At 44.8% G+C, this 23,494-nt stretch overlaps 1 protein-coding gene across 2 annotated transcripts in view; it reads right to left on the bottom strand.

The window, feature by feature from the left end:
* The window catches only part of LIPC (lipase C, hepatic type), a 186,645-nt gene that overhangs the window by 22,529 nt on the left and 140,622 nt on the right, over positions 1–23,494 (bottom strand). For both annotated transcript variants that reach the window (XM_070377986.1, XM_070377987.1), the window contains 3 exons: positions 7,244–7,431; positions 3,071–3,253; positions 2,180–2,297 (listed from right to left, as the gene is read on the bottom strand). In XM_070377986.1, the coding sequence (XP_070234087.1) occupies positions 2,180–2,297; positions 3,071–3,253; positions 7,244–7,431 (489 nt within the window). The remainder of the gene's footprint in view (positions 1–2,179; positions 2,298–3,070; positions 3,254–7,243; positions 7,432–23,494) is intronic.

Here is a 23,494-nt window from a genome sequence, read left to right as displayed (position 1 = left end):
ATTACTGTTCTCTGGGGAAAATGTCATGAGCAAACAGGACTGCTCACAGCTCTGTCCTTAAGTGACAGATATGTTTGCACGAGACAAGTGGCAGTCTCTGGCAGACTATAGTTGGGGAGTATTTATGCACTCAAGGAGTTTTGTCTGTCTGTCTTCCTTTACCTTTTCTGGAGGACCCTTTGTTGACCTGTATGAGGCCTGGCTTCTATCCTTGGTGGGGATGAAGGAATAGACTGGGTCCATGCCAGTCCCTGCTCTCCAGCCCTCACCTGTAGTCACACATGAAGGCTGTGGTTTATATTTCTTTCTTCATCAGGCTGACTATGAGATGACAACAGAGTAGTTAGCTGTCCTGTCACTTCTGATGTGTGTGGGCCTGGCTAATAATGCCTGATGTGGCCTGTGACACCAGCCAGCGTGGAGAGGGTCCTGGGCCCAGTGCTGCCTCTCTGCAGTTCTGACTTATCCTTCTAGGCCTGGTTTGTCTGTGAAGGGCCTCACTGGCCTTCTGTGATAAGTTCTTATGTCTGTTCACTCCCAGGTTATTGAGGGTTAAATCATGGAGGGCACCACGTACTGATCTACGATCAGGCCTCCCCAGTCACCAATGAGATGGAAAAAAAAAGAAAGGAAAATGAATTCTCATCATGACAGACTGGCTTCATTTAAATGTCTGCCATCATCCTTATCTTTTCTCAATGCTAAAATAAATCTCCTCTTTTATGAAGGAATGGTCACAGTAGATAGCAGTTGCCAAAAGTGTTCTTTCTTGATAAAGTAAAAGGTCACAGCAACTGTATTCATCTTCAGTTTCGTTCAGACTGTTTTAAATTGTGAAATATCATTTTAGGCTGCTGGGTCTTGAAGGATGAGCAGGCATTTGGTAGGTAGACTAGGGTTTGGTATTCCAGGCCGAGGGAATAGTGACTGCAAAGGCCCAAAAGGACAGGAGGCCATGGCGTGTTTGCAGTAGAGTGGAGAAAAATCTAGTGTCCCGAAAGCCTGGACCACAACGAGGGACCAGGGTGAGGAGACGTTGGAGAGCCTTGGGGACACTACACCGGGAAGGGCCTTGTCTAGGCCTCCTAAGTTTCACCCTGTAGGAACCAGTGGGCCTCCGAGACTGGGCTGAGGAGTCAGCTCATCAGGCCTGTTCTTCTGAATGTGACTCTGGGTCAGCAGCGGGGAGGGGTGAGGATGGGTGGGGAGGATGAGGTGGGTATCTGGGCAGCCCGCTAGGAAAGGCCTTCTTGTGCGTCATCAGCTCTTCCTAGGTATCTTGCGGTATTTCCAAGCTGGCATAGAGCTTGGGGTTTTTGGTGCTGGGATCCCTCCCCTAATCCAGATGGGCCCCAGCGTAGGATCCACGTGTTTCATTAAAGTGGAAACAGAGGTAAAAACATGGCTGTCACAGGAAATGTAAGGCTGTCATTCATTTTTTTTTTTTCTAAATTTATTTTTAAGGAGGATAATTGCTTTACAATGTCGTGTTGGTTTCTGTTGTACAGTGAAGTGAATCGGCTATGTGTATACATATATCCCCTCCCTCTTAAGATTCCCTCCCACCCTCCACCCCACCCCTCTAGGTCAGCACAGCGCCGAGCTGAGCTCACTGTGCTCTACCGCAGCTTCCCGCTAGCTCTCTATTTCACACGTGGCAGTGTGTGCATGTCAGTGCTACTCTCAGTTCGGCCCACCCTTACTCTCCCACTGTGTCCACAAGTCCGTCCATTCTCTATGTCTGCGCCTTTCCTCCTGCCCTGCAAATAGGTTCGTCAGTGCCATTTTTCTAGGTTCCATGTATATGCATTAATATACGTATTATTATAGCTGTCATTCTTTAATCACATTGGGCTTTTAAAACTATAGGTTGGAAAATAAACTCTTTCCTATTACAAAAGTGTACAGAAAGTGTACCTTTTAGGTCCTATTTGGCATGACTGTGAGAGGCATTTGTTTGAGGAAAGGTGGTGATTTGCTCTAAATTCTCGGGGAACAGCAGTCTATGACAGCGGTCATGTTTGAAATAAATAGTGCTACAGGTCCTCCTGTGAACTCTAATACAGCTTGAAGGAAGCCGGGGGTGTGTTAATTATGAGCCTGTTGGAAAAGCAGGTCCCTGCTCCACGCCCCCGTGCAGTCGTGGAGATTATAGTTGTTAGTTATCAGGCATGGTTACCTGTAATTCTTCCAATCTTGTGCTTTCTGCTCATGTAACTGCCAGCGAATCCTGAGACATGTGCACCCAGGCTGTACCCAATTAGATGAACATGGCTTGGAGAAAATTGAACAGATTCCTGGAAGACAGTGGTGAGATGGTTACAGGAGGGGGAGAGCTGCCTAGATAAAAGCCTTTCGTGGGTCCAGACTGCTCTGGCTCTCTGTTCTTTGTACCACAAGTGAGATGCTTAATTCCTACTCAGGACCCAAACTGTTTTCTCATCTTGCTGACTCTGTCCTGCTTCCACTCAGGCTCAGCTACTTGGGCCCCTGCCTGGTGATGCTACCTCTTGTCTGCCCAGCTTTGTTGTTGTTGTTGAGTCGCTCAGTTGTGTCTGACTCTCTGAGACCCCATGGACTGTAACCCGCCAGGCTCTTCTGTCCATGGGATTCTCCAGGCAAGAATACTGGGGTGGGTTGCCATTTCTTTCTCCAGGGGATCTTTCTGACCCAGGGATGGAGCCTGTGTCTCTTACATTGCACATGGGTTCTTTACCACTGAGCTACTAGGGAAGCCCCCTGCACGCCTTTACCTGGACATGAATTCCTTGCAGGAGTGATCTCATCCATGCGTATGGGAGTTTTATAGTTTACAGGATGTGTTTAGATCCCCTAGCACATACAAAGAGGTGAGCATAAGAGGAATAGATGATTCTACAAGACAGGGCTTCAGGGAGGCATCTGAGAGAGCCCTGGGGTCTGGTCTCTGTCTTGTGCCTTCCTATTCCTGTGAGCTTAGCAGAAGTGGTTGTCCTGTCTCGGCTGCTGTAGGAGACCAGCCTAATTCACTCAGTCTTGGAGGAAGGGAAGGGAAGGGAGAGGAGAGAAGAGAGGTCAGGGCAGGTCTCACCTGCAGCCACTGGAGAAGAGCTGCGATCTCCTGGCCGACGAGGCGAGTGTTGCGGACGGCAGTGGTGTAGTGGTTGTGAGCCAGGGTGACCCATTCTGCCAGTCCCACATTCACTGACTGGGCCAGCTGAGACTTCAGTGCGGCTACCATCTCCCAGACCCAGTCTTCCAGTATGTCGTCCACCTGAGGGGGGGCCCACAGTATCATCAGCCTCCCAGGGAGAGAGGAGGGAGCCCTGGACAAACTCCCTCTTTTTTCTTGCCCACCTCTTCCCTTCTCCAACTCTGGACTCATTCTGGGTCTTTCTCTCCAAGAGAAAGGGCTTAGCCTGGGGTTTCTCAGCACTGCTGTCATTTGGCGTCAGATATTTCTTTGTTGTGGGGGCTGTCCTATGCACAGTAGGACATTGAGCAGCATCTCTGCCTCCACCCACGAGATGCCAGCGGTGCCCCATCACTCCTCCACCCCCAAACCCCAGGCTGTGAAAACCAGAAATATCTCTGGACATTCCAAATGTCCCATCCCTCAAATGAGAACCATTGTCTTAACATTCTCTATTTTAGGACTTTCCAAGCCTTAAAGCAACGTACATCTTTGTAGATGGGGTACTGAAAGATGGCCTGTGCTTTGAGGGTCAGTGCCAGCCGTACCTCCTCTGGGAGGCCTGTGCAGCTGCAGCTCTGAGTCACACCTCAATCGCTTACTCTGTCTCCACCCACCGTGTTCTGCTTGCTCTGGAGGGACTAGCACCATGAGTGGGAACATAGTAGGAGCTCATAACGATCAAGTTGATTGATTCTGGAGAATCATTCTGTGCATGTACCTGGTTGAGAGCCAGTTTGCAGGACATACCTGAAGGGTTCACAGAGCAAAGATGTTTGTGTTGGGTCTTGAAGGATAAATAGGAATTCCAGGGAAGAATCAGGTGGGCAGGTAAGTATGGAGGTGGTTGGGGGCAGAGGGGGTGTCTAGGGGTTTCCAGGTAGAGGAAATCATGTGCACAGGTGCACAATCTCAAGGGCAGTGCGGTCTGTTTGGAAAGAGGGGAAAGTCAGGTGTAATCAAGATGAGAAAACAGGGGTGAAGCTGGACAGCAGCACTGATGGTCTGGCTCGTGAGTAAGATGCATTCATTTAATAAATGTCCACCTAGGACCTTCTGTGTGGATGTAGCATCTTGGGTTCAAATCTAGACTCTCCTAGTTACTAGCAGGGTGACCTTGGGCAAGTCATATAACTGGGCAGTGGCCCCATTTCCTTGTCGGGAAAATGGGGATAATAATAGTGTCCTCCTTCCAGGATTGTTGTGAAGATGAGATGAATGAATAGACATCAAGCACCTAGAACAGTGCCCGGAACACAGTGAGGACTCAGTGTGTGGCAGGGACAACAGCTGTTGCTGGTATTATTATTACCAGCAACAGTAGATGTACTTCAGTTTGCACAAGATTTTGAAAACAGAGAACTCATTCTAGTAAAAGGATCACAGTGAGAGGACCCTGCTGTCTTCATGTTTGTAAACAAAATGTTTAGTCAGCCATTAATTCAGTTAACAAAGATTTTTAGAGCACCTAATATATTCAACAGTATGGATCCTGTCCAGCAGCAGATAAGAGAAAGGACACACTTGGCAGAAGGTGCAGCCTATGTTAAGGCCTGAAGGAGAGAAATCACATGGTCTGTGAAGGAGCTGCAAGCAGAGGTGAGGGGGAGGTGGGGAGCGGGTGGTAGGGGCGGGGTCAGAGGGGGCGTGCCTGTTCTGCTGCGTGCAACCTGCCTTACTCTGAGGCTCTCAACTCAAGTTCCCACCTCAAGTCAGGCATCAAGTCCACAGCTCTGTTCTGTCCAAAGCTTTGCTCTGCCTGTATTCCCTCCTTCCCAGTTTCGTTTCTTTTCTTCTCTTGTAAGGGAAGGTCCCTTACAACAGGAAAGATGGCATGTTCTTCCCTTACAATGGCTGACCTTCTAATCCCCCCTCATCTACTCTGTTCCCATGGGAAAGCTTTCCATGCCTGATCTTTTCTGTTTGGCTGGGCCACATGGCTTGGGAGATCTCAGTTCCCCGACCAGGGATTGAACCTGGGCCATCACAGTGAAAGTGCCAAGTCCTAACCACTGAACTGTCAGTGAATTCCCTCCATGTCTGATCTTTAGTTCCCTTTAAGATGAGTTTCATCTCAGGGTGCTACCCTCTGGCTCCAATTCCATGCTTTCCTTAAAGGAATAGGGATGGAGCTCTTGGCTCAGCTGGACAGAGGTTGCTGTGAGCAGGTTGCAGTGTGATGGGGCCCCTGTCAAGCCCATCCGTGACAAAGGTTTGTGGGCTTTGGAGCATGAGGGTTCTGGTTTTGGATTTCTGTCCACTGAGGGCTGTGTGACCATGGTTGCTGCTTGACCCCTCTGTGCTGCAGTTTCCTCATCTAAGCAATGAGACTAACTCAAGTGGTCATGTAGGGAGGTGTGAGGATTAAATGAGCTGACGACTAATGTAAAGGGCCGAGTTCCTATAGGGCATCTGTATTAGGTCTCTTCTCTAGGGGCAGGCAAGCCTTTACCACCCTCACTGCCATCCCTGTGCTGTGGTGGAACCCCTGCCCTTTTCCCCTAGGATGAGTGCTTGTGTGCTAAGTCACTTCAGTCGTGTCTGACTCTTTGTGATCCAATGGACTGTAGCCCACCAGGCTCCTCCATCCATGGGATTCTCCAGGCAAGAATACTGGAGTGGGTTGCCATGCCCTCCTCCAGGGGATCTTCCCAACCCAGAAATTGAACCCACGTTTCTTATGTCTCCTGCGTTGGCAGGTGTGTTCTTTACCACTAGCGCCACCTGGGAAGCCCTAGGATGGGTCTCCTTTAAATCCTAGGAGGAAGGTGCTGGCAGCCTACAAGAGCCCCTGTGGTTTTCTGGGATGGCAATAGCAGACACCCCACCTTGTGGCTACACCCACATGGCATCATGTGGTTCCCACTACCCCCTGAGGCCAGGTGTAGGGTCTGTTTTGTTCGTGTGGAGGGTATGAGTGAATACATGTTGAAAGACTGGTGGGCAGATGGGCTCATTTTTCTCTCTAAATAGGATGGATGGGGGTCTCAAAAGTAGTTCTCAAAGAGATGGTAGGGAAAGGCTTTCAAGTCGTGAAATAGACCCCAAATCTCTGCAGGTTTCACAGTGTGAACCAAGCTTCAAATTGTGGGTGGCCTAGAAACCAGTTAGGCAGAATTTCTTCCTGGAAACATTTGTTTGACTTCAATCATTGCCCACAATATTCTTTTCCCCCTTCTTCCACAGTAATAGAATTTTAGCATCACTGAAAAGCTACACTTTCTCTAAGAGGATACATATCTCAGCCACCTTTCCGTCTAGGTATGGCCAATGGATGTAATTGGAAGCATTTCGGAGATGCTTCTGGGAAGCTAACCTAAAAAAACACAGTTGTATACCAAAAGCCAGTGGATGAATTGTATGGTTTCAAATAATACCTCAATATAGTTGTTTTTAAACAATCCTACTTTTTGACTTTTTTTGGTGTATACCTTTTACTACCTCGTGCTACCTGGGGTGCAGATGTGATAGCTAGTGCTCTAGCTGCTATCTTGGATTATGAGGATGAGGACCAGATGGCACTATAGTGAGCAGGGAATGAGCTGGGTACTTGAGAACTTCATTGACTAAAGCTCTTTATTAGTTTTGGATGACATACCTCTGGGCTGTTGTATGAAATGGAAAAAAAACAACTTCCGTTTTATCTGAACTACTGCCAATTTGGGTTTCTGTTATCTGCAGCTGAATTTAACCCTTACAGATAGAACATCTCATTGGGAGACTGTGTCTTCTGGCTTCCTCTCAACTCTTGGGAAACATGCAGATTCACCTTCATGAACTGTAGTCTCTTATGGGTGCTTATGTGCTGTGTGACCTCTTTGAGCCACATTTTATTATATGAAATGTGGAGATAATTATACTCCCCTTGCCCTGCTTACTCATGAAATTGAGATAATCAATGAGATAATGCGTGGGGAAGCACTTGGAAAATTAGAATGTACTTTACAAATATTATGCATGGAGTTGTTATCACCAGCTCCCTATCTCTTTATTAAAATTGAACACATTAGGGAGGGGGAAAAAAAAAAAAAGTAAAAGCAGAGAGAAGAAAGGCGTGTCAGCACTTCCTACCAACCACCCGTGGACTATCATCACCAGCGGCAGCGAGGAGTTGAAGCCACATTGCTGTAACGTGTCTGAGTGATTGAGCCGAATCTGACAGCCCTTATCGGTTTCTCCTCTAAAGAGCAGAAATTTGGTTCTTGTCTCCTGCGGTGTTTTGTTTGTTTCAGCAGCTCGAGATCTCCTTCCAAATGACTCTGGAAGATAAAATTGGGGACAGGGCTTCACCTGGCATCTGTTCCACCTCTGCCAGTTCTGGGACAGCCCCAGAGTTTCTAAGAGCACTAGGCAACAAGGTTACTCCAAGGTGCTGGAGGTAGGCACGGGCTGCGGCTTTGGGGGCCCCAAGGAGCATTTTATTTCCAGCACAATGGCCATTCCTTCCTGAGAGATGATGGACAGTGACCTAGGAGGACCCCACACACAGATGGAGAGGTCCGAATCCTCCATCCTGCCATCCCAGTGACCATAAGATCAGCCAGTCAGACCCCAGACTAACTTTAGGTCAGTGGGAAGATGGGAGAAGCAACTGGGACTGAGTTCAGAGAGGATAAGTGTTTCACCCCAAGTCGTGATGCCGATAAGTGGTAGGATTTTGGACCCAGTGTCTCTGACTCCAATTCCCCACATCCCTATGCCAAGGAGACAGCACACAGAGCATCTTAGATGGCTCTATGCATTCTCTTGTGTGGCTCAACCTGTTCTCACATGTAGTCTTGCATGGACCAGGTAGGGTGGGGGTGGGGAGGACTACGAAGGGAGTGATGAATTGTGCTGAGGGGGAGCAGCATTCAGGGAGGGCTTTTCAGGGGGAGTGATGCTGATGCTGGCCTGGAGAGTTGAATGAGGGCTTGTGTATCTGTATGGGTGGGTGAAAGGAGCTTTCTGAGAGGGAAGAGCTGAGGAAGGGCTCAGAGCCAGGAGACCTTGTGGGTATAAGGAGGCAGAAGAACGGGCAGCCAGAGTTTATTGGGCCCTTGGGACGCTGAGCTTTATGCTCTAATGATAAGATGCTGCTAAAGATTTTTTCAGTAGAAAAGGGTAAATGAATATCCATTTGGAATCTTTCAAAGATTGTGGGAGGGTGAGGTAGGGAGAAAAAGACTGTTTTTAAGATTATACCTTCTGTTGTTTTCCTGAAAGGCCTTCTAGCTTCTCTTTTGGGGGAGCCTCACCCTGACTCTGAGCCACTTTGAGGAGGGTGAGCAGTCTCCCAACATCTGTCAAGACCATGGTGTTGGTCAGAGACATGACCCTGTGATCAGGAGCGGAGTGGGGCCTGAGGGAGGGGCCGTGGTCCCAAGGTGTGGCACCCCAGGAAGGGTGACATCTCTTCTGCCAAGATCAGGAATCAGACCAAGAGCCGGGGAGGATGCTCCCACAGCCCCTACCAGCCGAGGGGCCCTCCCCTGTGGCTGAGGGGTGAACACAAGGCCATACCAGCAGTTTTGGTCAGTGAACTCAGTTCAGCCCGGTTACTGAGAACCCTGATCATTCCTTCTGAGCACAAAGTCATTCAGGCTTCTCAAACAGTAAGTCTTGGGCTTTTGGTTTCCGGGGACAGCAGGACAGAAAGATGATGAGGAGAGGTATTAATGAAACCAATTTTCCTACCCAAAGGTTATTAATTTGAAAGGTTATTAATTCCCAGCAAAGGGCAATGATTTTTCACAATGATGACAGAATGAAATGCATCATATTTTATTAAAAGGAGAAGTGAGGGAGAATCTGCATAACTTCTCTGAGATAAGGAAGAAAATTTCTGGCACCGAGAGTGGCTTTCCCAAGCTCTCAGACTGTCTGAGCTTGTCCTCATTCATGCAAGCGTAATCCCAGATGGTGCTCCCATCTCTTTGCATGCACTACTCCCCTGGCCTCCACGTCAGAAGCCAGGGTGTCATCTTACACTATTTTAGCAGATATTTAATCAGTCCAAAGCTTCAGGTTCCCAAATATTCCTAGAATCCAGTGCCTTAGCTCAGGCGCACACATGTTTCTTGCTTGGTTTATTGCCACAGCTTCCTAAATGGTCTCTCTCTGGTTAATCTCACCTCCCTCCCTCACACTGCTGCTCAAAGACTCTTTCTAGAACAGAAATGACTATTATACCCGTCAGTGACTTTAAGGTTCTTGGTATTGCAGCCAAGGCCATCACCTGAATGACCACCCTGATCCCTCAAATTCTCCCCTCTCTATGCTCTCCTGCTGCCCCAGACTGCCTGCAGTTCCCCCCTCGCTGTTTCACTTCCCTGCACCTTTGCACTCTCACTTCCCTCTCTGCTATTCCTCTGTGAACTCTGGTCCATCTGTTACAATGGTACTCAAACGTCACCCCCTCCAGGAAGCCTTCTCCTCTAGCCAGAGGTAATTACTGCCTCTTCTGCCAGCACCTTACTGGGCCCCTGATCCTAAGGTCAATTGTTGCGATGCATGCTGTTTTCTCCACCAGGCTGTGAACTCACGGAGGACAAACCTGAGGTGCTCAGTAACTGCTTAGCGTGTGACGTGGTGTTCTGTGGGTTCCAGGTCTCAGATCAAAGGCTATCTCATTCGATTTGTCAGCCATTTATACATTGGGACTCAAGGTAACTAATTTTCTTCTATCCAGTGATTGAATAGCTTTATCTTCCTTCATTTCAGGATAGGTGATTTGAATGCTAAAAGACTATAAAAATAAAATGGGGATAGATATAATACCCATCTAGTGAAGTCATTGCAAGGATTAAAAAAGGTGGTATTTGTAAAGACCTTAGAATAATGCCTGGCACATGATTAGCACCCATGTAAGGGTATGTTGCTAAAATAAATGTGGCTCAGAGCCTCCAGCATCTTGTATTTTTGATCCATGAAATTCTTTCTATGAAAATTTATCCCAATTGCCCTCGTAGGACCAATTCTGTCTTATGTGTATTTACTCTGGATTTAGCTGGGAGAATCAGCTCTGGCCTCAGTGCCTGGGACTTTAAAGCTATTCAGGAGAGTCCCAGGGAAAAGGAATTGTTAGATGAAAAGGCTCATAAACACCTGGACTGGGCTGGGCTTTCCCTTTCTTCCTTGGGGCTTGGCTCTCTTTCAGCAGGTGTGTGAGTGAGGAAGTTGTATATATATTCATTCATTTAGTTTCTCAACAAATACTTATTAAGCGTATATTATATTCTGCCCTGGGCCCTCTCTAGGTACTAGTTTTTGGCAAGCAGGGCCTGACGTCTTTGTTTCAGGAGTCCCCAGTCCAGTGGGAAAAGCAAGAGTGAGCATCAGCCATCGCTTGTGGTTGCTGTGAGTATGGCAGTGGAAGGACACCTTGTGTAGGGGCTCTAGGGAAGATGCCAAGAGAAAATGAGTTGAGTTGAGTCTGGAAGTTGAGTCTGGAGGATGAAAGATTCTTTTTTCTTTTTTGCTATTCGTTTTTTAAAATTTACTTTTAATTGGAGGATGATTGCTTTACAATGTTGTATTGGCTTCTGCCTTACAACAACTTGAATCAGCTGTAAGTATACATATGTCCCCTTCCCTCTAGGTCATCCCCCACTTCCATCCCATTCCTCTAGGTCATCACAGAGCACTGGGTTGAGCTCCATGTGTCATACAGCAGGTTATCACTGGTTATCTGTTTTACATATGGTAATGCACACACTTCAGCGCTACTCTCTCAATTGGCCGCACCCTTACCTTTCCCCGCGTGTCCACAAGCCTGTTCTCTATGTATATTCCTGTCTTATGTGTATTTACTCTATTCCTGCTCTGCAAATAGGTTGGATGAAAGATTCTGTAGGCACTCACATCTAGGAGAAATTGTTGAAGAAAGAGGGGCTCTGTGACCTGAGTATTGAAGGGCTGCTGTGGGGCAGAGCGCCTAGAATTCTCTTGTGCAACTTCAGGAGACAGAAACAGAGTCACTGGGTGGGCATGACATGGAAGGAAAATTCTGCCTTTAAGTGGTTTGTAAAAATTCATAGTTGAAGAAATTAGGACAAAGAGAAAGGTGGCAAAACAACTAACAGAAATGTTAATAGATTAGCAAGCTAAACTGCACACTCTGAGATTGTATAAGACTGCAGAAGACAGGCCACAGATTTTGTTCTGAGCTTCCTATTGGCCAAATCAAAGAGGGAAATAGCAGTTACAGAATTCGTGCTGTCCAGTTGCTCACACTTTCTTGGTCCTGAAGCCTGAGATGGTTTTCCTGCAGGTTGTTGTATAAAGAGGCCACTGCATGAGGCAGGGTCATTGTCTTGAATACCGTTCCTGTGAAATATACAGGAGCAAGCTTTATGTGGTTGACTCTGAGGTGCATAACAATCTTCAATGGAAGCAGCACCCACATTATGAAAAATAGCATAAGTCACAGTGAGTGTCTGTAAGGCTCTTTGCTCTAACCCAGCAGCAGTCCTGTGACTGAAGGAGGCAAGGGCTACTTCAGGTCACATTTTGGGTGGAAGGAGTAGAGCTTCAGTGCCTGAGCGTCTGAGCTGCCTTGAAAGCAGAATCTGATCAACCCCTTCATAGAACACACAGAATACTGGAGCAACCTCAGGCAAGCCACAGCTTCAAGGATGCATTCAGTTCAGTTCAGTTCAATTGTGTCTGACTCTTTGAGACTTCATGGACTGCAGGATGACAGGCTTACCTGTCCATCACCAACTCCCAGAGCTTGCTCAAACTCATGTCCATCTTGTCGGTGATACCATCCAACCATCTCATCCTCTGTCATCCCCTTCTCCTCCTGCTTTCAATCTTTCCCAGCATCAGGGTCTTTTCTAATGAGTCAGTTCTTCCCATCAGTTGGCCAAAGTATTGGAGTTTCAGCTTCAGCATCAGTCCTTCCAATGAATATTCAGGAATGATTTCCTTTAGGATTGACTGGTTTGATCTCCTTGCAGTCCAAGGGACTCTCAAGAGTCTTCTCCAACACCACAGTTCAAAAGCATCAGTTCTTTGGTGCTCAGCTTTCTTTATAGGCTAACTCTCACATCCATACATACCTACTGGAAAAACCATGGCTTTGACTAGACGGACCTTTGTTGGTCAAGTAATGTCTCTGCTTTTAATATGCTGTCTAGGTTGGTCATAGCATTTCTTCCAAGAAGCAAGTGTCTTTTAATTTCATGGCTGCAGTCACCATCTGCATGAACTTCCAGATGTTCAAGCTGGTTTTAGAAAAGGCAGAGGAACCAGAGATCAAATTGCCAACATCTGCTGGATCATTGAAAAAGCAAGAGAGTTCCAGAAAAACATCTATTTTTGCTTTATTGACTATGCCAAAGCCTTTGACTGTGTGGATCATAATAAACTGTGGAAAATTCTTCAAGAGATGGGAATACCAGACCACCTGACCTGCCTCTTGAGAAACCTATATGCAGGTCAGGAAGCAACAGTCAGAACTGGACATGGAACAACAGACTGGTTCCATATAGGAAAAGGAGTACATCAAGGCTGTATATTGTCACCCTGCTTATTTAACTTATATGCATAGTACATCATGAGAAATGCTGGGCTGGAAGAAGCACAAGCTGGAATCAAGATTGCTGGGATAAATATCAATAACCTCAGATATGCAGATGACACCACCCTTATGGCAGAAAGTGAAGAGGAACTCAAAAGCCTCCTGATGAAAGTGAAAGAGGAGAGCGAAAAAGTTGGCTTAAAGCTCAACATTCAGAAAACTAAGATCATGGCATCTGGTCCCATCACTTCATGGGAAATAGATGGGGAAACAGTGGAAACAGTGTCAGACTTTATTTTTGGGGCTCCAAAATCACTGAAGATGGTGACTGCAGCCATGAAATTAAAAGACGCTTACTCCTGGGAAGGAGGGTTATGACCAACCTAGATAGCATATTCAAAAGCAGAGACATTCCTTTGCCAACAAAGGTCCGTCTAGTCAAGGCTATGGTTTTTCCAGTGGTCATGTATGGATGTGAGAGTTGGACTGTGAAGAAAGCTGAGCACCGAAGAATTGATGCTTTTGAACTGTGTTGTTGGAGAAGACTCTTGAGAGTCCCTTGGACTGCAAGGAGATCCAACCAGTACATTCTAAAGGAGATCAGTCCAGGGTGTTCTTTGGGAAGAATGATGCTAAAGCTGAAACTCCAGTACTTTGGCCACCTCATGCAAAGAGCTGATTCATTGGAAAAGACTCTGATGCTGGGAGGGATTGGGGGCAGGAGGAGAAGGGGATGACAGAGGATGAGATGGCTGGATGGCATCACCGACTCGATAGACGTGAGTCTAAGTGAACTCCGGGAGTTGGTGATGGACAGGGAGGCCTGGCGTTCTGCGATTCATGGGGTTGCAAAGAGTCGGACATGACTGAGTGACTGAACTGAACTGAAAATAAAGTCTGTCACTGTTTCCACTGTTTCCATTGTTTGCCATGAAGTGATGGGACCGGATGCCATGAACTTAGTATTCTGAATGTTGAATTTTAAGCCAACTTTTTCACTCTCCTCTTTCACTTTCATCAAGAGGCTCTTTAATTCTTATTCGCTTTCTGCCATAAGGGTGGTGTCATCTGCATATCTGAGGTTATTGATATTTCTCCTGGCGATCTTGATTCCAGCTTGTGCTTCTCCAGCCCTGCATTTCACATGATGTAATCCGCTTATAACTGAAATAAGCAGGGTGACCATATACAGCCTTGATGTACTCCTTTCCCAATTTGGAACCAGTCTGTTGTTCCATGTCCAGTTCTAACTGTTGCTTCTTGACCTGCATACAGATTTCTCAGGAGGCAGGTTAGGTGGTCTGGTATTACCATCTCTTGAAGAATTTTCCACAGCTTGTGATCCACACAGTCAAATGCTTTGGCATAGTCAATAAAGTAAAATTAGATGTTTTTTCTGGAACTCTCTTGCTTTTTCGATGATCCAGCAGATGTTGGCAATTTGATTTCCGGTTCCTCTGGCTTTTCTAAATCCAGCTTGAACATCTGGAAGTCCATGGTTCATGTATTGCTGAAGCCTGGCTTAGAGAATTTTGAGCATTACTTTGCTAGTGTGTGAGATGAGTGCAATTGTGAGGTAGTTTGAGCATTCTTTGGCATTGCCTTTCTTTGGGATTGGAGTGAAAACTGACCTTTTCCAGTCCTTTGGCCACTGCTGAGTTTTCCAAATTTGCTGGCATATTAAGTGAAGCACTTTCACAGCATCATCTTTCAGGATTTGAAATAACTCAACTGGAATTTCGTCACCTCCACTAGCTTTGTTCATAGTGATGCTTTCCTAAGACCCACTTGACTTGGCATTCCAGGATGTCTGGCTCTAGGTGAGTGATCATGGTTATCTGGGTCATGAAGATCTTTTTTGTATAGTTCTTCTGTGTATTCTTGCCACCTCTTCTTAATAACTTCTGCTTCTTCTAGGTCCATACCATTTCTGTCCTTTACTGTGCTCATCTTTGCATGAAATGTTCCCTTGGTATCTCTGATTTTCTTGAAGAGATCTCTAGTCTTTCCCATTCTATTGTTTTCCTCTCTTTCTTTTCATTAATCACTGAGGAAGGCTTTCTTATTTCTCCTTGCCATTCTTGGGAACTCTGCATTCAAATGGGTATATCTTTTCTTTTCTCCTTTGTCTTAACTTCTCTTTTTTTTCTCAGAAAAAGAAATGCAAAAAGGCAAAATGGTTGTCTGATGAGGCCTTACGAATAGCTAAGAAAGGATGCACTACCATGACTCAAACTCAGAAGTATATACCAAAAATCTCTCTCCTAGGCATTGACCTGGAATATAACCAGCTCTTGACTGCGCTTCTTTGCCTGAAGACCTTTTGACACTACAGACTGAGTGAGGCCAAACTGGATTTATTTTCTTTCCTTCCAACCCGTTCTTCTTCCTTCCTTTCTACATTTTGTGGTTCATGACACCATCAGTTGTCCATGCTTCTGCTCAAACTAGAAAGTTTAAGAGCTGCTCTGGAATACCTCCTCTGTCCCCTTAGTGATCCATTAGGGTCACCAAATTCAGAGGACACAGTCTCAGGATTATTTTCTCAGGGTTGCTTCCTGACAACCCTCACAGTAGTTTTTGTATTAGTTGTGATATTTTAATAGACTCTTAACGGTTTTTTTTTTTTTTTTTTGTGGAATTAATACATGTTCATTTAGATAAACAATCTGAAAAATGCTGAAATGAATAATCTCCTTACTCAGAAAAACACACAAGTAATATTTGGAGTATTATATTTCCTTTCAACCTTTTCTTATAGAGGTGTTTGTTCCATAGATTTTATTTGGAGTGTCTATAGCTGAGATCATATGATGTGAAAGGTTTTTAAAAATTAATGAATTAATGTTTTGCCTGCGCTGGGTCTTCATTGTGGTATGTGGGCTTCTCATTGCAGCAGCCTCTCTTGTTGCAGAGTGTGGGCTCTAGGGCAAGAGGGCTTCAGTAGTTGTGGCTACTGGGCCCTGTGTGTGTGGGGTTCAGTCGTCATGGCACACAGGCTTAGTTGCCCTGTGGCATGTGGGATCTTCCCCTACCAGGGATTGAACCCATGCCCCTTGCATTGGCAGGTGGGCCCTTAACCACTGGACTACCAGTGAAGTCCTGTGAATCGTTTTATATCCCTTTTTACACATCATGATAATCTTCTTACAGCACTAAAAATTCTTTAGAAATATGCTTGGCAAGTAGCATTGTTTGTTTCATTATCGTGGGACATTTAGGTTGTTTCCAGTTTACTTTTTTTGTTCCTGTTGCTAACAATGTTCTGATGACCATCTTTATACATAAATCTTTGTCTGAATTTATGAGTATTGTTTTAGTAAAGATTCCCCAATGGAGGGACTTCCCTGTCCTCCCAATGCTGAGATTTTGCACTTACAATGCTGGAGGCTCAGATTCAACCTCTGGTCAGGGACCTAGAGCCCACATGCTGCAATTAAGAGTTCGTATGCTGCAGCTGAAGATCCCACATGCTACAACTAAAGATCCAGCATGCTGCAACTAAAACCCGGAGCAGCCGGATAAATTTAAAAAAGGAAAAAAAAAAAGATTCCCCAGAGTAGAATCATTGGCTTCTTAGGTGTGATCTGATTTATATCTCTTTATATAGGCATATGCATCCAAATTGATATTCAGCACTTTTCAAAGCTAATATTTATTGAGTGCCTTCTCTGTGCCAGGCACTTTTCCAACAGTCTTATTTGTATGAACTCATTTCAGCCTCACAACTCATCAGTAAATGGTTAGGAAGTTCAGTGATTTCATTATGTTTGAGGAAATTTGTCCTCATTATATTGGATAGGAACTTTTCCTTCTTCAGGCATGTCTTCTGAAATCGTTATTTTCTCGTGTCTTTAGAACAGATGAAGACATACTGGTGATAAGCTGGGGATGAGGTTGTGGTTTTGAGGGGAAGAATGCTAAGGAAGGCAGATAGTCAAAGCCTTCCGAGGGAGTCAGCCCCTGTAACCTGGAAAGCAAGCTGAGGGGCTGGAGAGGCTTGGGGTTGTCTCCCTTGAACAGTGGGTTCCTGGAGCAGCAAAACAGCTTCAGAATCAGTCAGAAGGAGAAGCTGGGTGCAGCCACTACAGTTCTAATATTATTTGTCTTACAGCAAGCGATTTCTCTGTTCCTAAGTCAGCCCCCAGGTTCGAGTGTTCCTAAAATTTCATGTAAGAGTTAATTATTATTATTATTATTTTTTTGGTGGGGGGAAGGACATCATTAGGTGGATGACTGCAGGCAACTGAGCTGGCTTAGGGCAGAACCTACGCTTCTACAGTGAAAAGCCCTGATAGGAGTCAGGATCTGTCTTCTACCGTGATGCCTGGGCTGGGTGCTTCTGCTCCTTTCCATGTTTGTCGAGCACCTCATGTATATTGGCTGGTGTTGAGGACACATGTGCATAAGATGGGAGCTGCAAGGATGAATGTGCCCCTCCCCCACCAGAGTTGTTTGTGAAATTTCTTCACATTCATTATTTAAATGGCTAACTCTGTATCTGTGTGTTGTATGTGTGTGTGTGCGTGCGCCCACATGAGATTTCACTTGGTTAACATACTGAATATATTCCCAGGCCTGGGGCTAGTGGGAGGGTTCTCTGGAAGACCTCGACTTCATGATTACCCTGAACATCCTCTGGGCCATATCCTCTGCTTAGGATGGAACAAACCTATGAGATGAACGTAGCCACAGCTCTGTCCGTGGATGCTGTGGTCAGACCTGTGATCTGTACAGGGGCAACACTGACTTCAGAATTTCTAGAACAGCAGCAGGATGGAAAAACCTGAATGAGAATGTTTTCACTGCTGCGCCTTTCCAGATTCAGCTGCTGTTGCTGACCTTTGATGATAAGGAGATTCTGCCCAAGGCTTCTGCTTCTGCCCAGGTGTGAGCAGTGCTTCTCTCATGCCTGCCATCTTGAATTTTGCAATGACCTAAATATCCCACGTTCCCATTTACTTAATATCTTAAAAATATTTCTGTGCCTGGATTTCTCAGTTACTGATATAGTAGTTATAGAGCACAGTACAATTACTAATCTTTGTGGCATCCCTCAGCTAAGGTGACACCCTAGCATTACTGCACTGTAATATTGAACCCAAAGGACCCCACATATAAATTGCTCCTATGAGGTACTTGAAATGGCTGGGGTAACTTTCTAGGTCATTAGAATATTGTTTTTTTATTTTTTAATTTACTTTTTTAAATTTTATTTTTTTATTGAAGTACAGTTAAATTACAGTGTTGTGTTAATTACTGCTGTACAGCAAAGTGACTCAGTTATACATATATTTTTTTCATATTCTTTTCCATTATGGTTTATCACAGGATATTGACTCTATTTCCCTGTAGAATATTGTTTTGAACTCAGCAGACATTCCTAAGTTTGTCTCAAATGAATTTATTTTATACTGGGTAGGCCAAAAAGGTTGTTAGAGGTTTTCTGTTACGTCATATGGAAAAATCTGAACAAACTTTTGGCCAACTCTATAGCAGGTCTTCAAAAAAGCTTTGAGATCTAGAGCTGCTGAGGTTAAGTTATACCTTTTAGAGGTTGCCATCTTCCCATCCTCTTTTGCATTCCTGTTTCACCTGTTCTTTTTGGCTCTTTGTTTTTGCTTTCTAGTCTTCACCATTCTGTTGTCATGTAAGATGATGAGATGAGGTATGGAAGGAAGACCGTTTTCACAAGTCTGGTGTTTTCTGTTTTCTGTGTCTACTCTGCCTGATCTTGCTGGCTATCCTGTAGTTTCAGACTACAGCTTCTCCTTTTGTGGATTCCAGCAAAGAAAGCAAATAGAGGCTGTGTTTTCTTGCTGAAAAGTGTTTTTTTTTTTTTTTCCCCCTTCCAAACTTTCTTCTTAGCCTGTACTTCCTTGGAACTCTGGCTTGAATCAGATTTTTTTTTTTCTTTCAAGAAATTTGATTATGAAAGAGTATGGCATTCAGAAAATCTGTCCATTTGTACTGGAATCCTCTGAGGGTAATGGGGCTTACTTCCCTAAAGTGGTTCCAAAGTCACGGGTATTTCCCACTCCAGATTGGTTTGAGGTAGGGTAGCCAATTATTCTGTCAAACCAGGATGAGTTGGCCACCTTATTTAGCTCAAGGGCAATTGACTGAAGAGAGAAAAGGCAATAAAAATTACTCTCCCTATTGATGATCATTCTGAGAGTTTCTGTGTAACAGCCTGATCTTTGCTTTTGGGTAACTGGTTCCAAATAGGAAAAGGAGTTCGTTAAGGCTGTATATTGTCACCCGGCTTATTTAACTTATATGCAGAGTACATCATGAGAAACGCTGGGCTGGAAGAAGTACAAGCTGGAATCAAGATTGCTGGAGAAATATCAATAATCTCAGATATGCAGATGACACCACCCTTATGGCAGAAAGTAAAGAGGAACTAAAATGCCTCTTGATGCAAGTGAAAGAGGAGAGCGAAAAAGTTGGCTTAAAGCTCAACATTCAGAAAACTAAGATCATGGCATCTGGTCCCATCACTTCATGGGAAATAGATGGGGAAACAGTGAAAACAGTGTTAGACTTTATATTTTTGGGCTCCAAAATCACTGCAGATGGTGACTGCAGTCATGAAATTAAAAGACGCTTACTCCTTGGAAGAAAAGTTATGACCAACCTAGATAGCATATTGAAAAGCAGAGACATTACTTTGCCAACAAAGGTCTGCTTAGTCAAGGCTATGGTTTTTCCAGTGGTCATGTATGGATGTGAGAGTTGGACTGTGAAGAAGGCTGAGCGCCGAAGAATTGATGCTTCTGAACTGTGGTGTTGGAGAAGACTCTTGAGAGTCCCTTGGACTGCAAGGAGATCCAACCAGTCCATTCTAAAGGAGATCAGCCCTGGGTATTCTTTGGAAGGAATGATGCCAGAGCTGAAACTCCAGTACTTTGGCCACCTCATGTGAAGAGTTGACTCATTGGAAAAGACTCTGATGCTGGAAGGGATTGGGGGCAAGAGGAGAAGGGGACGACAGAGGATGAGATGGCTGGATGGCATCACTGACTCGATGGACGTGAGTTTGAGTGAACTCCGGGAGATGGTGATGGACAGGGAGGCCTGGCATGCTGCAATTCATGGGGTCGCAAAGAGTTGGACACGACTGAGTGACTGAACTGAACTGAACTGAACTTATATCCAGGTGAGAAAAGAAGAGAGATTGCTGGCTCATTTCTAATCTGGCCCCATGGATGGAAGAGACCCAAGATGAACCCCATCCTGTACGTGGCTTGTGACTGCACAGAGAGACCTCCTGTTGTGGAGAGATTATGAAGAGTTTAGCAGTCTGGGCTCTGGGCTCAGATGACCCAGCTCTGCTGTTTGCTAGCTGCATGGCCTTGGGTTATTTACTTAACCTTTTTGTACCTCCCTTATAAAATGGGACTAGCAGTAGTCAGTCCTATCTCACGACAGAGGAGCCTGGTGGGCTATAGTCCATGGGATCACAAGAGTTGGACTCAACTTTTTCAGCTTAATGACTAAACCACCACCACCACCACAGAAGTAATCTCCTAGTCCTAATCTCACCCTTAAGGTTATTGTGAGTTATGGATTAAAATATATTGTTTTAAAACAATTTGAAGGAAAGATTTATAGATTTCCTCTCAGTAACCCTAAGGGTTGATGCATGGTTTGTTCTCAGTCACAAAACCACATAAGCAAAGGAAGGATAGATACAGCTTGGAAAATTTACATTGGCTTATTGACAAAGGGGTCAGCTCATTTTTGTGGATGGGTGTTTTTCAAAGGTAGGAGTATCAACACTTCTACTAGGCCATACTTCAACATAAATAAAATCAGCAGATTATACTTGTTAAAGGTGAATGGCTTTCACCATTACGAATTAGCCTCAAACTTTTGTCCTGGAATGAATCCTAATGCTGAGAAAGGTCTTTGAGAACTTTCTAGACATAGAAAGCTCATAATGTGTGAATTGCAGTGGTGTGTTGATGCCAGTTGTGTGCACCTCTTCTCAACTCTCCATGTTCAGGGACTTAATGTTGGTAGTTTGAAATTGGTCATATGGGAATATTTACACCATGGAAGTTGGCTACATTTCAAGGTGTGTGTGTGTGTTTGTTTTTGAGAGAACATCAGTTAAAAAACAAGCTCACCACTGGGTGAGATCTTAGTCCACAAAGCTTGAGTGGCAAGCAGCACATTCCTTTATTTTCTTTTGGTCAGCTTAAATGAGGCATTGAATCCCTATCCTGTGTGGTTTGGGTGGAGTCCATTTATCCCAATTTTGGGCAAAGGACCCTCTGAACTAGTAATTTTTTATATCCGGTCCAGCTGCTAAGAAGTCCAGTCCCATTTCACACAGTCCCTTCAGAAATTTCACTTTTGGGGGTTGTACTTTAGGGATAGAAAGCCTTGTGAGGCAGGGGGCACCATGCCACCTCCTCCCTTAAGAGTGTCACGGAATCTCTGGGTGGGTTCTTGCTACCTGGGGACACACCAGCCCTTATCCTCTCCCAGTCAGGGAGTTAAGCATCCTTTCACTTTCTCATCTTTTGGGGATACTTAGAGTTATCTTTTTGATGAGTTTAGGTTTTTACAAAAGATAAGAACATATATTAGACTCAAGTGGCTCATGTTCTCAGTCCCGAAAATACCTCTAGGAACTTCCCTGACTGTCCAGTGGTTAAGACTCTGAGCTTTCACTGTAGGGAGCATGGGTTCGATCCCTAATCGGGGATCTAGGATCCCACATACCTTGAGGCATGCCCCCTCCAAAAACATTAAAAACCTCTAAACTAAGTAATGGTGGTGGTAGGAAAATAAATTCAAAATAATAATATCTCAATAAATTCTAGTATATAAAGATGAGGAAGTTGAGACTCAGAGAGGCAAACTGACCTATTTGAGATTATAGAGCTACTTAAGGACAAAGAGGAGATTGAATACAGGGCTTCTGCCCCCAGTCCAGCTTCTTCCCACAATAACACTCGTCTTCAGAGGAGACCCAGGTAATCTTTGATAGATTGCCTCTGCTCTGTCCACTGCTGATGGTCATGCAGGCGGTCAAGGTTTGCTGAGTGTTTGCTATGTGTCTGGTACTTTCCTAGCCTCCCGCATACTTTCTCTTCCTTTGTACCTGCTCAGGTGTGCCAGTGCTGCATCTACCCTTGTATTCTCAGCTCCACAGGAAGAGTAGACCCGGAATAGCTTTTCCAAACAGACCTTGGGCCAGTAGCTTGAATAGAAAAAGAGAACACAAATCCTTCTTCCTGATTTGGCTTCCCAATGGCATGGCTTTGGTGTTCTATTCATTCATTTCTTCACTTTACTCATTCATTCTATCTACCAACACTTCCGTAGTACCTATTCTGTGCCAGGCATTTTCCCACAAATGAAACTTGCCTTCAGCTAAATTGTTTCTGGAGCAAGTATTGGGTTTTCTTTCCTATTCTTTAAAGAGGGTATTTGTTGCACAAAAGTGGTGTAACAGTAGAAAACAAATTCTAAAAAATAGACTCACATTCTCACCACCCTAATCGACTTTTTATTTTCCCATGTTTGTATTCTATAATCAGAAGCAAATAACATTTTTAATGTAACTGTGCAGATATAACTGCCTTTTGCTTTTTAAAAGTTCACGTTATGTAATAAACATCTTTCCATATCCCTACAGTATTCATACTCATCATTTTTAAAGGCTGAGTAATATTCCACCAAGGAAATGCTTTGTAATTTATGTATCCATTTCCCAATCTGAGATGAGCACTGTGTTTTCAGCTTTTCACTTTTGTAACAGAGCTGCAATGAATTTCACACAGAGAGCTTTTCTTTTCAAATAGTTATTCCTATGAGGATGAATTACCTGGTATAGGATTACTTGGCTAAATGGTGGGATCATTTTGCTGACTTGGGAGCTGAAGCAATCTTATAAGTCCCCCACAGGTGTAACTGTAATTATTACCCACCCAGAGAATCCATAAAACCCAGAAGTTCTCATTAAGGTGTGATGGGGTGCTGGAGGAATTGGTAAGGCTGGTAAAAGGTCTATGTATGTGTCTATCACTTACTTTTTGCCAGTAACTTGGGATTCTATATTTTATCCCATCCTCATAGCACCTCTGTGAGTAGATGCTATCTCCAATGAAATTTATCTTCTCAGAGAAGATAAGTATCTTGACCAAGGTCACACAGGAAGTAGTTGAGTTGAGCCTCCTTCTGAGAGTGGCCCCTTTATTTATTTGGCTGTGATGGGTCTTAGCTGTATCGTGTGGGATCTTTTTCTGTGGTACACAGGCTCTCTGGTCGCAGCACCTGGGCTGTCTATGCGGCACATAGGCTTGGTTGCTCTGCGGCATGTGGGATCTTAGTTCCCTGACCAGGAATTGAACCCATGCATTGCAAGGTGGACTCTAACCACTGGTCCACCAGGGAAGTCCCCGGAGAGTGGCTCTCTTGCACACTAGGAAGTTAAATTACCCGCTGGGACAGACCCATTTTGCGAGGGACTCCTTTGCGAGGCCTTTCAGCACCCCATGGGAAGCTTGCCAGCCACGAGGTCCCTGAAATCAGTCTTCACAGTTGCATTCCTATGGTCTAGAGTGTGGCTGTGTTGAATTGTGTTTATGGTGACTCAGAAGAGAGCTCAGAGTCTGACATGAAGCTATTGCACATGAGATAAGCAACTGAACATGTTCTTATTTGGACCTCTCCACCTGTTGTACAGACAGTGTGACTTTAGACACAGGACTACCTCACTTACATTTAACTCCTGTGGACTGTGTATGTTAGCAGATCTCCATAGGTCCTGGTTTCTCATTAACTCATCCTGCTTGACC

This window comes from Bos mutus, chromosome 10 (assembly GCF_027580195.1).
Source record: "Bos mutus isolate GX-2022 chromosome 10, NWIPB_WYAK_1.1, whole genome shotgun sequence".
In the NCBI taxonomy this organism is placed as follows: Eukaryota; Metazoa; Chordata; class Mammalia; order Artiodactyla; family Bovidae; genus Bos; species Bos mutus.
The sequence above is the reverse complement of the archived record's forward strand: the minus strand, read 5'-3'. Positions and strand labels throughout refer to the sequence as shown.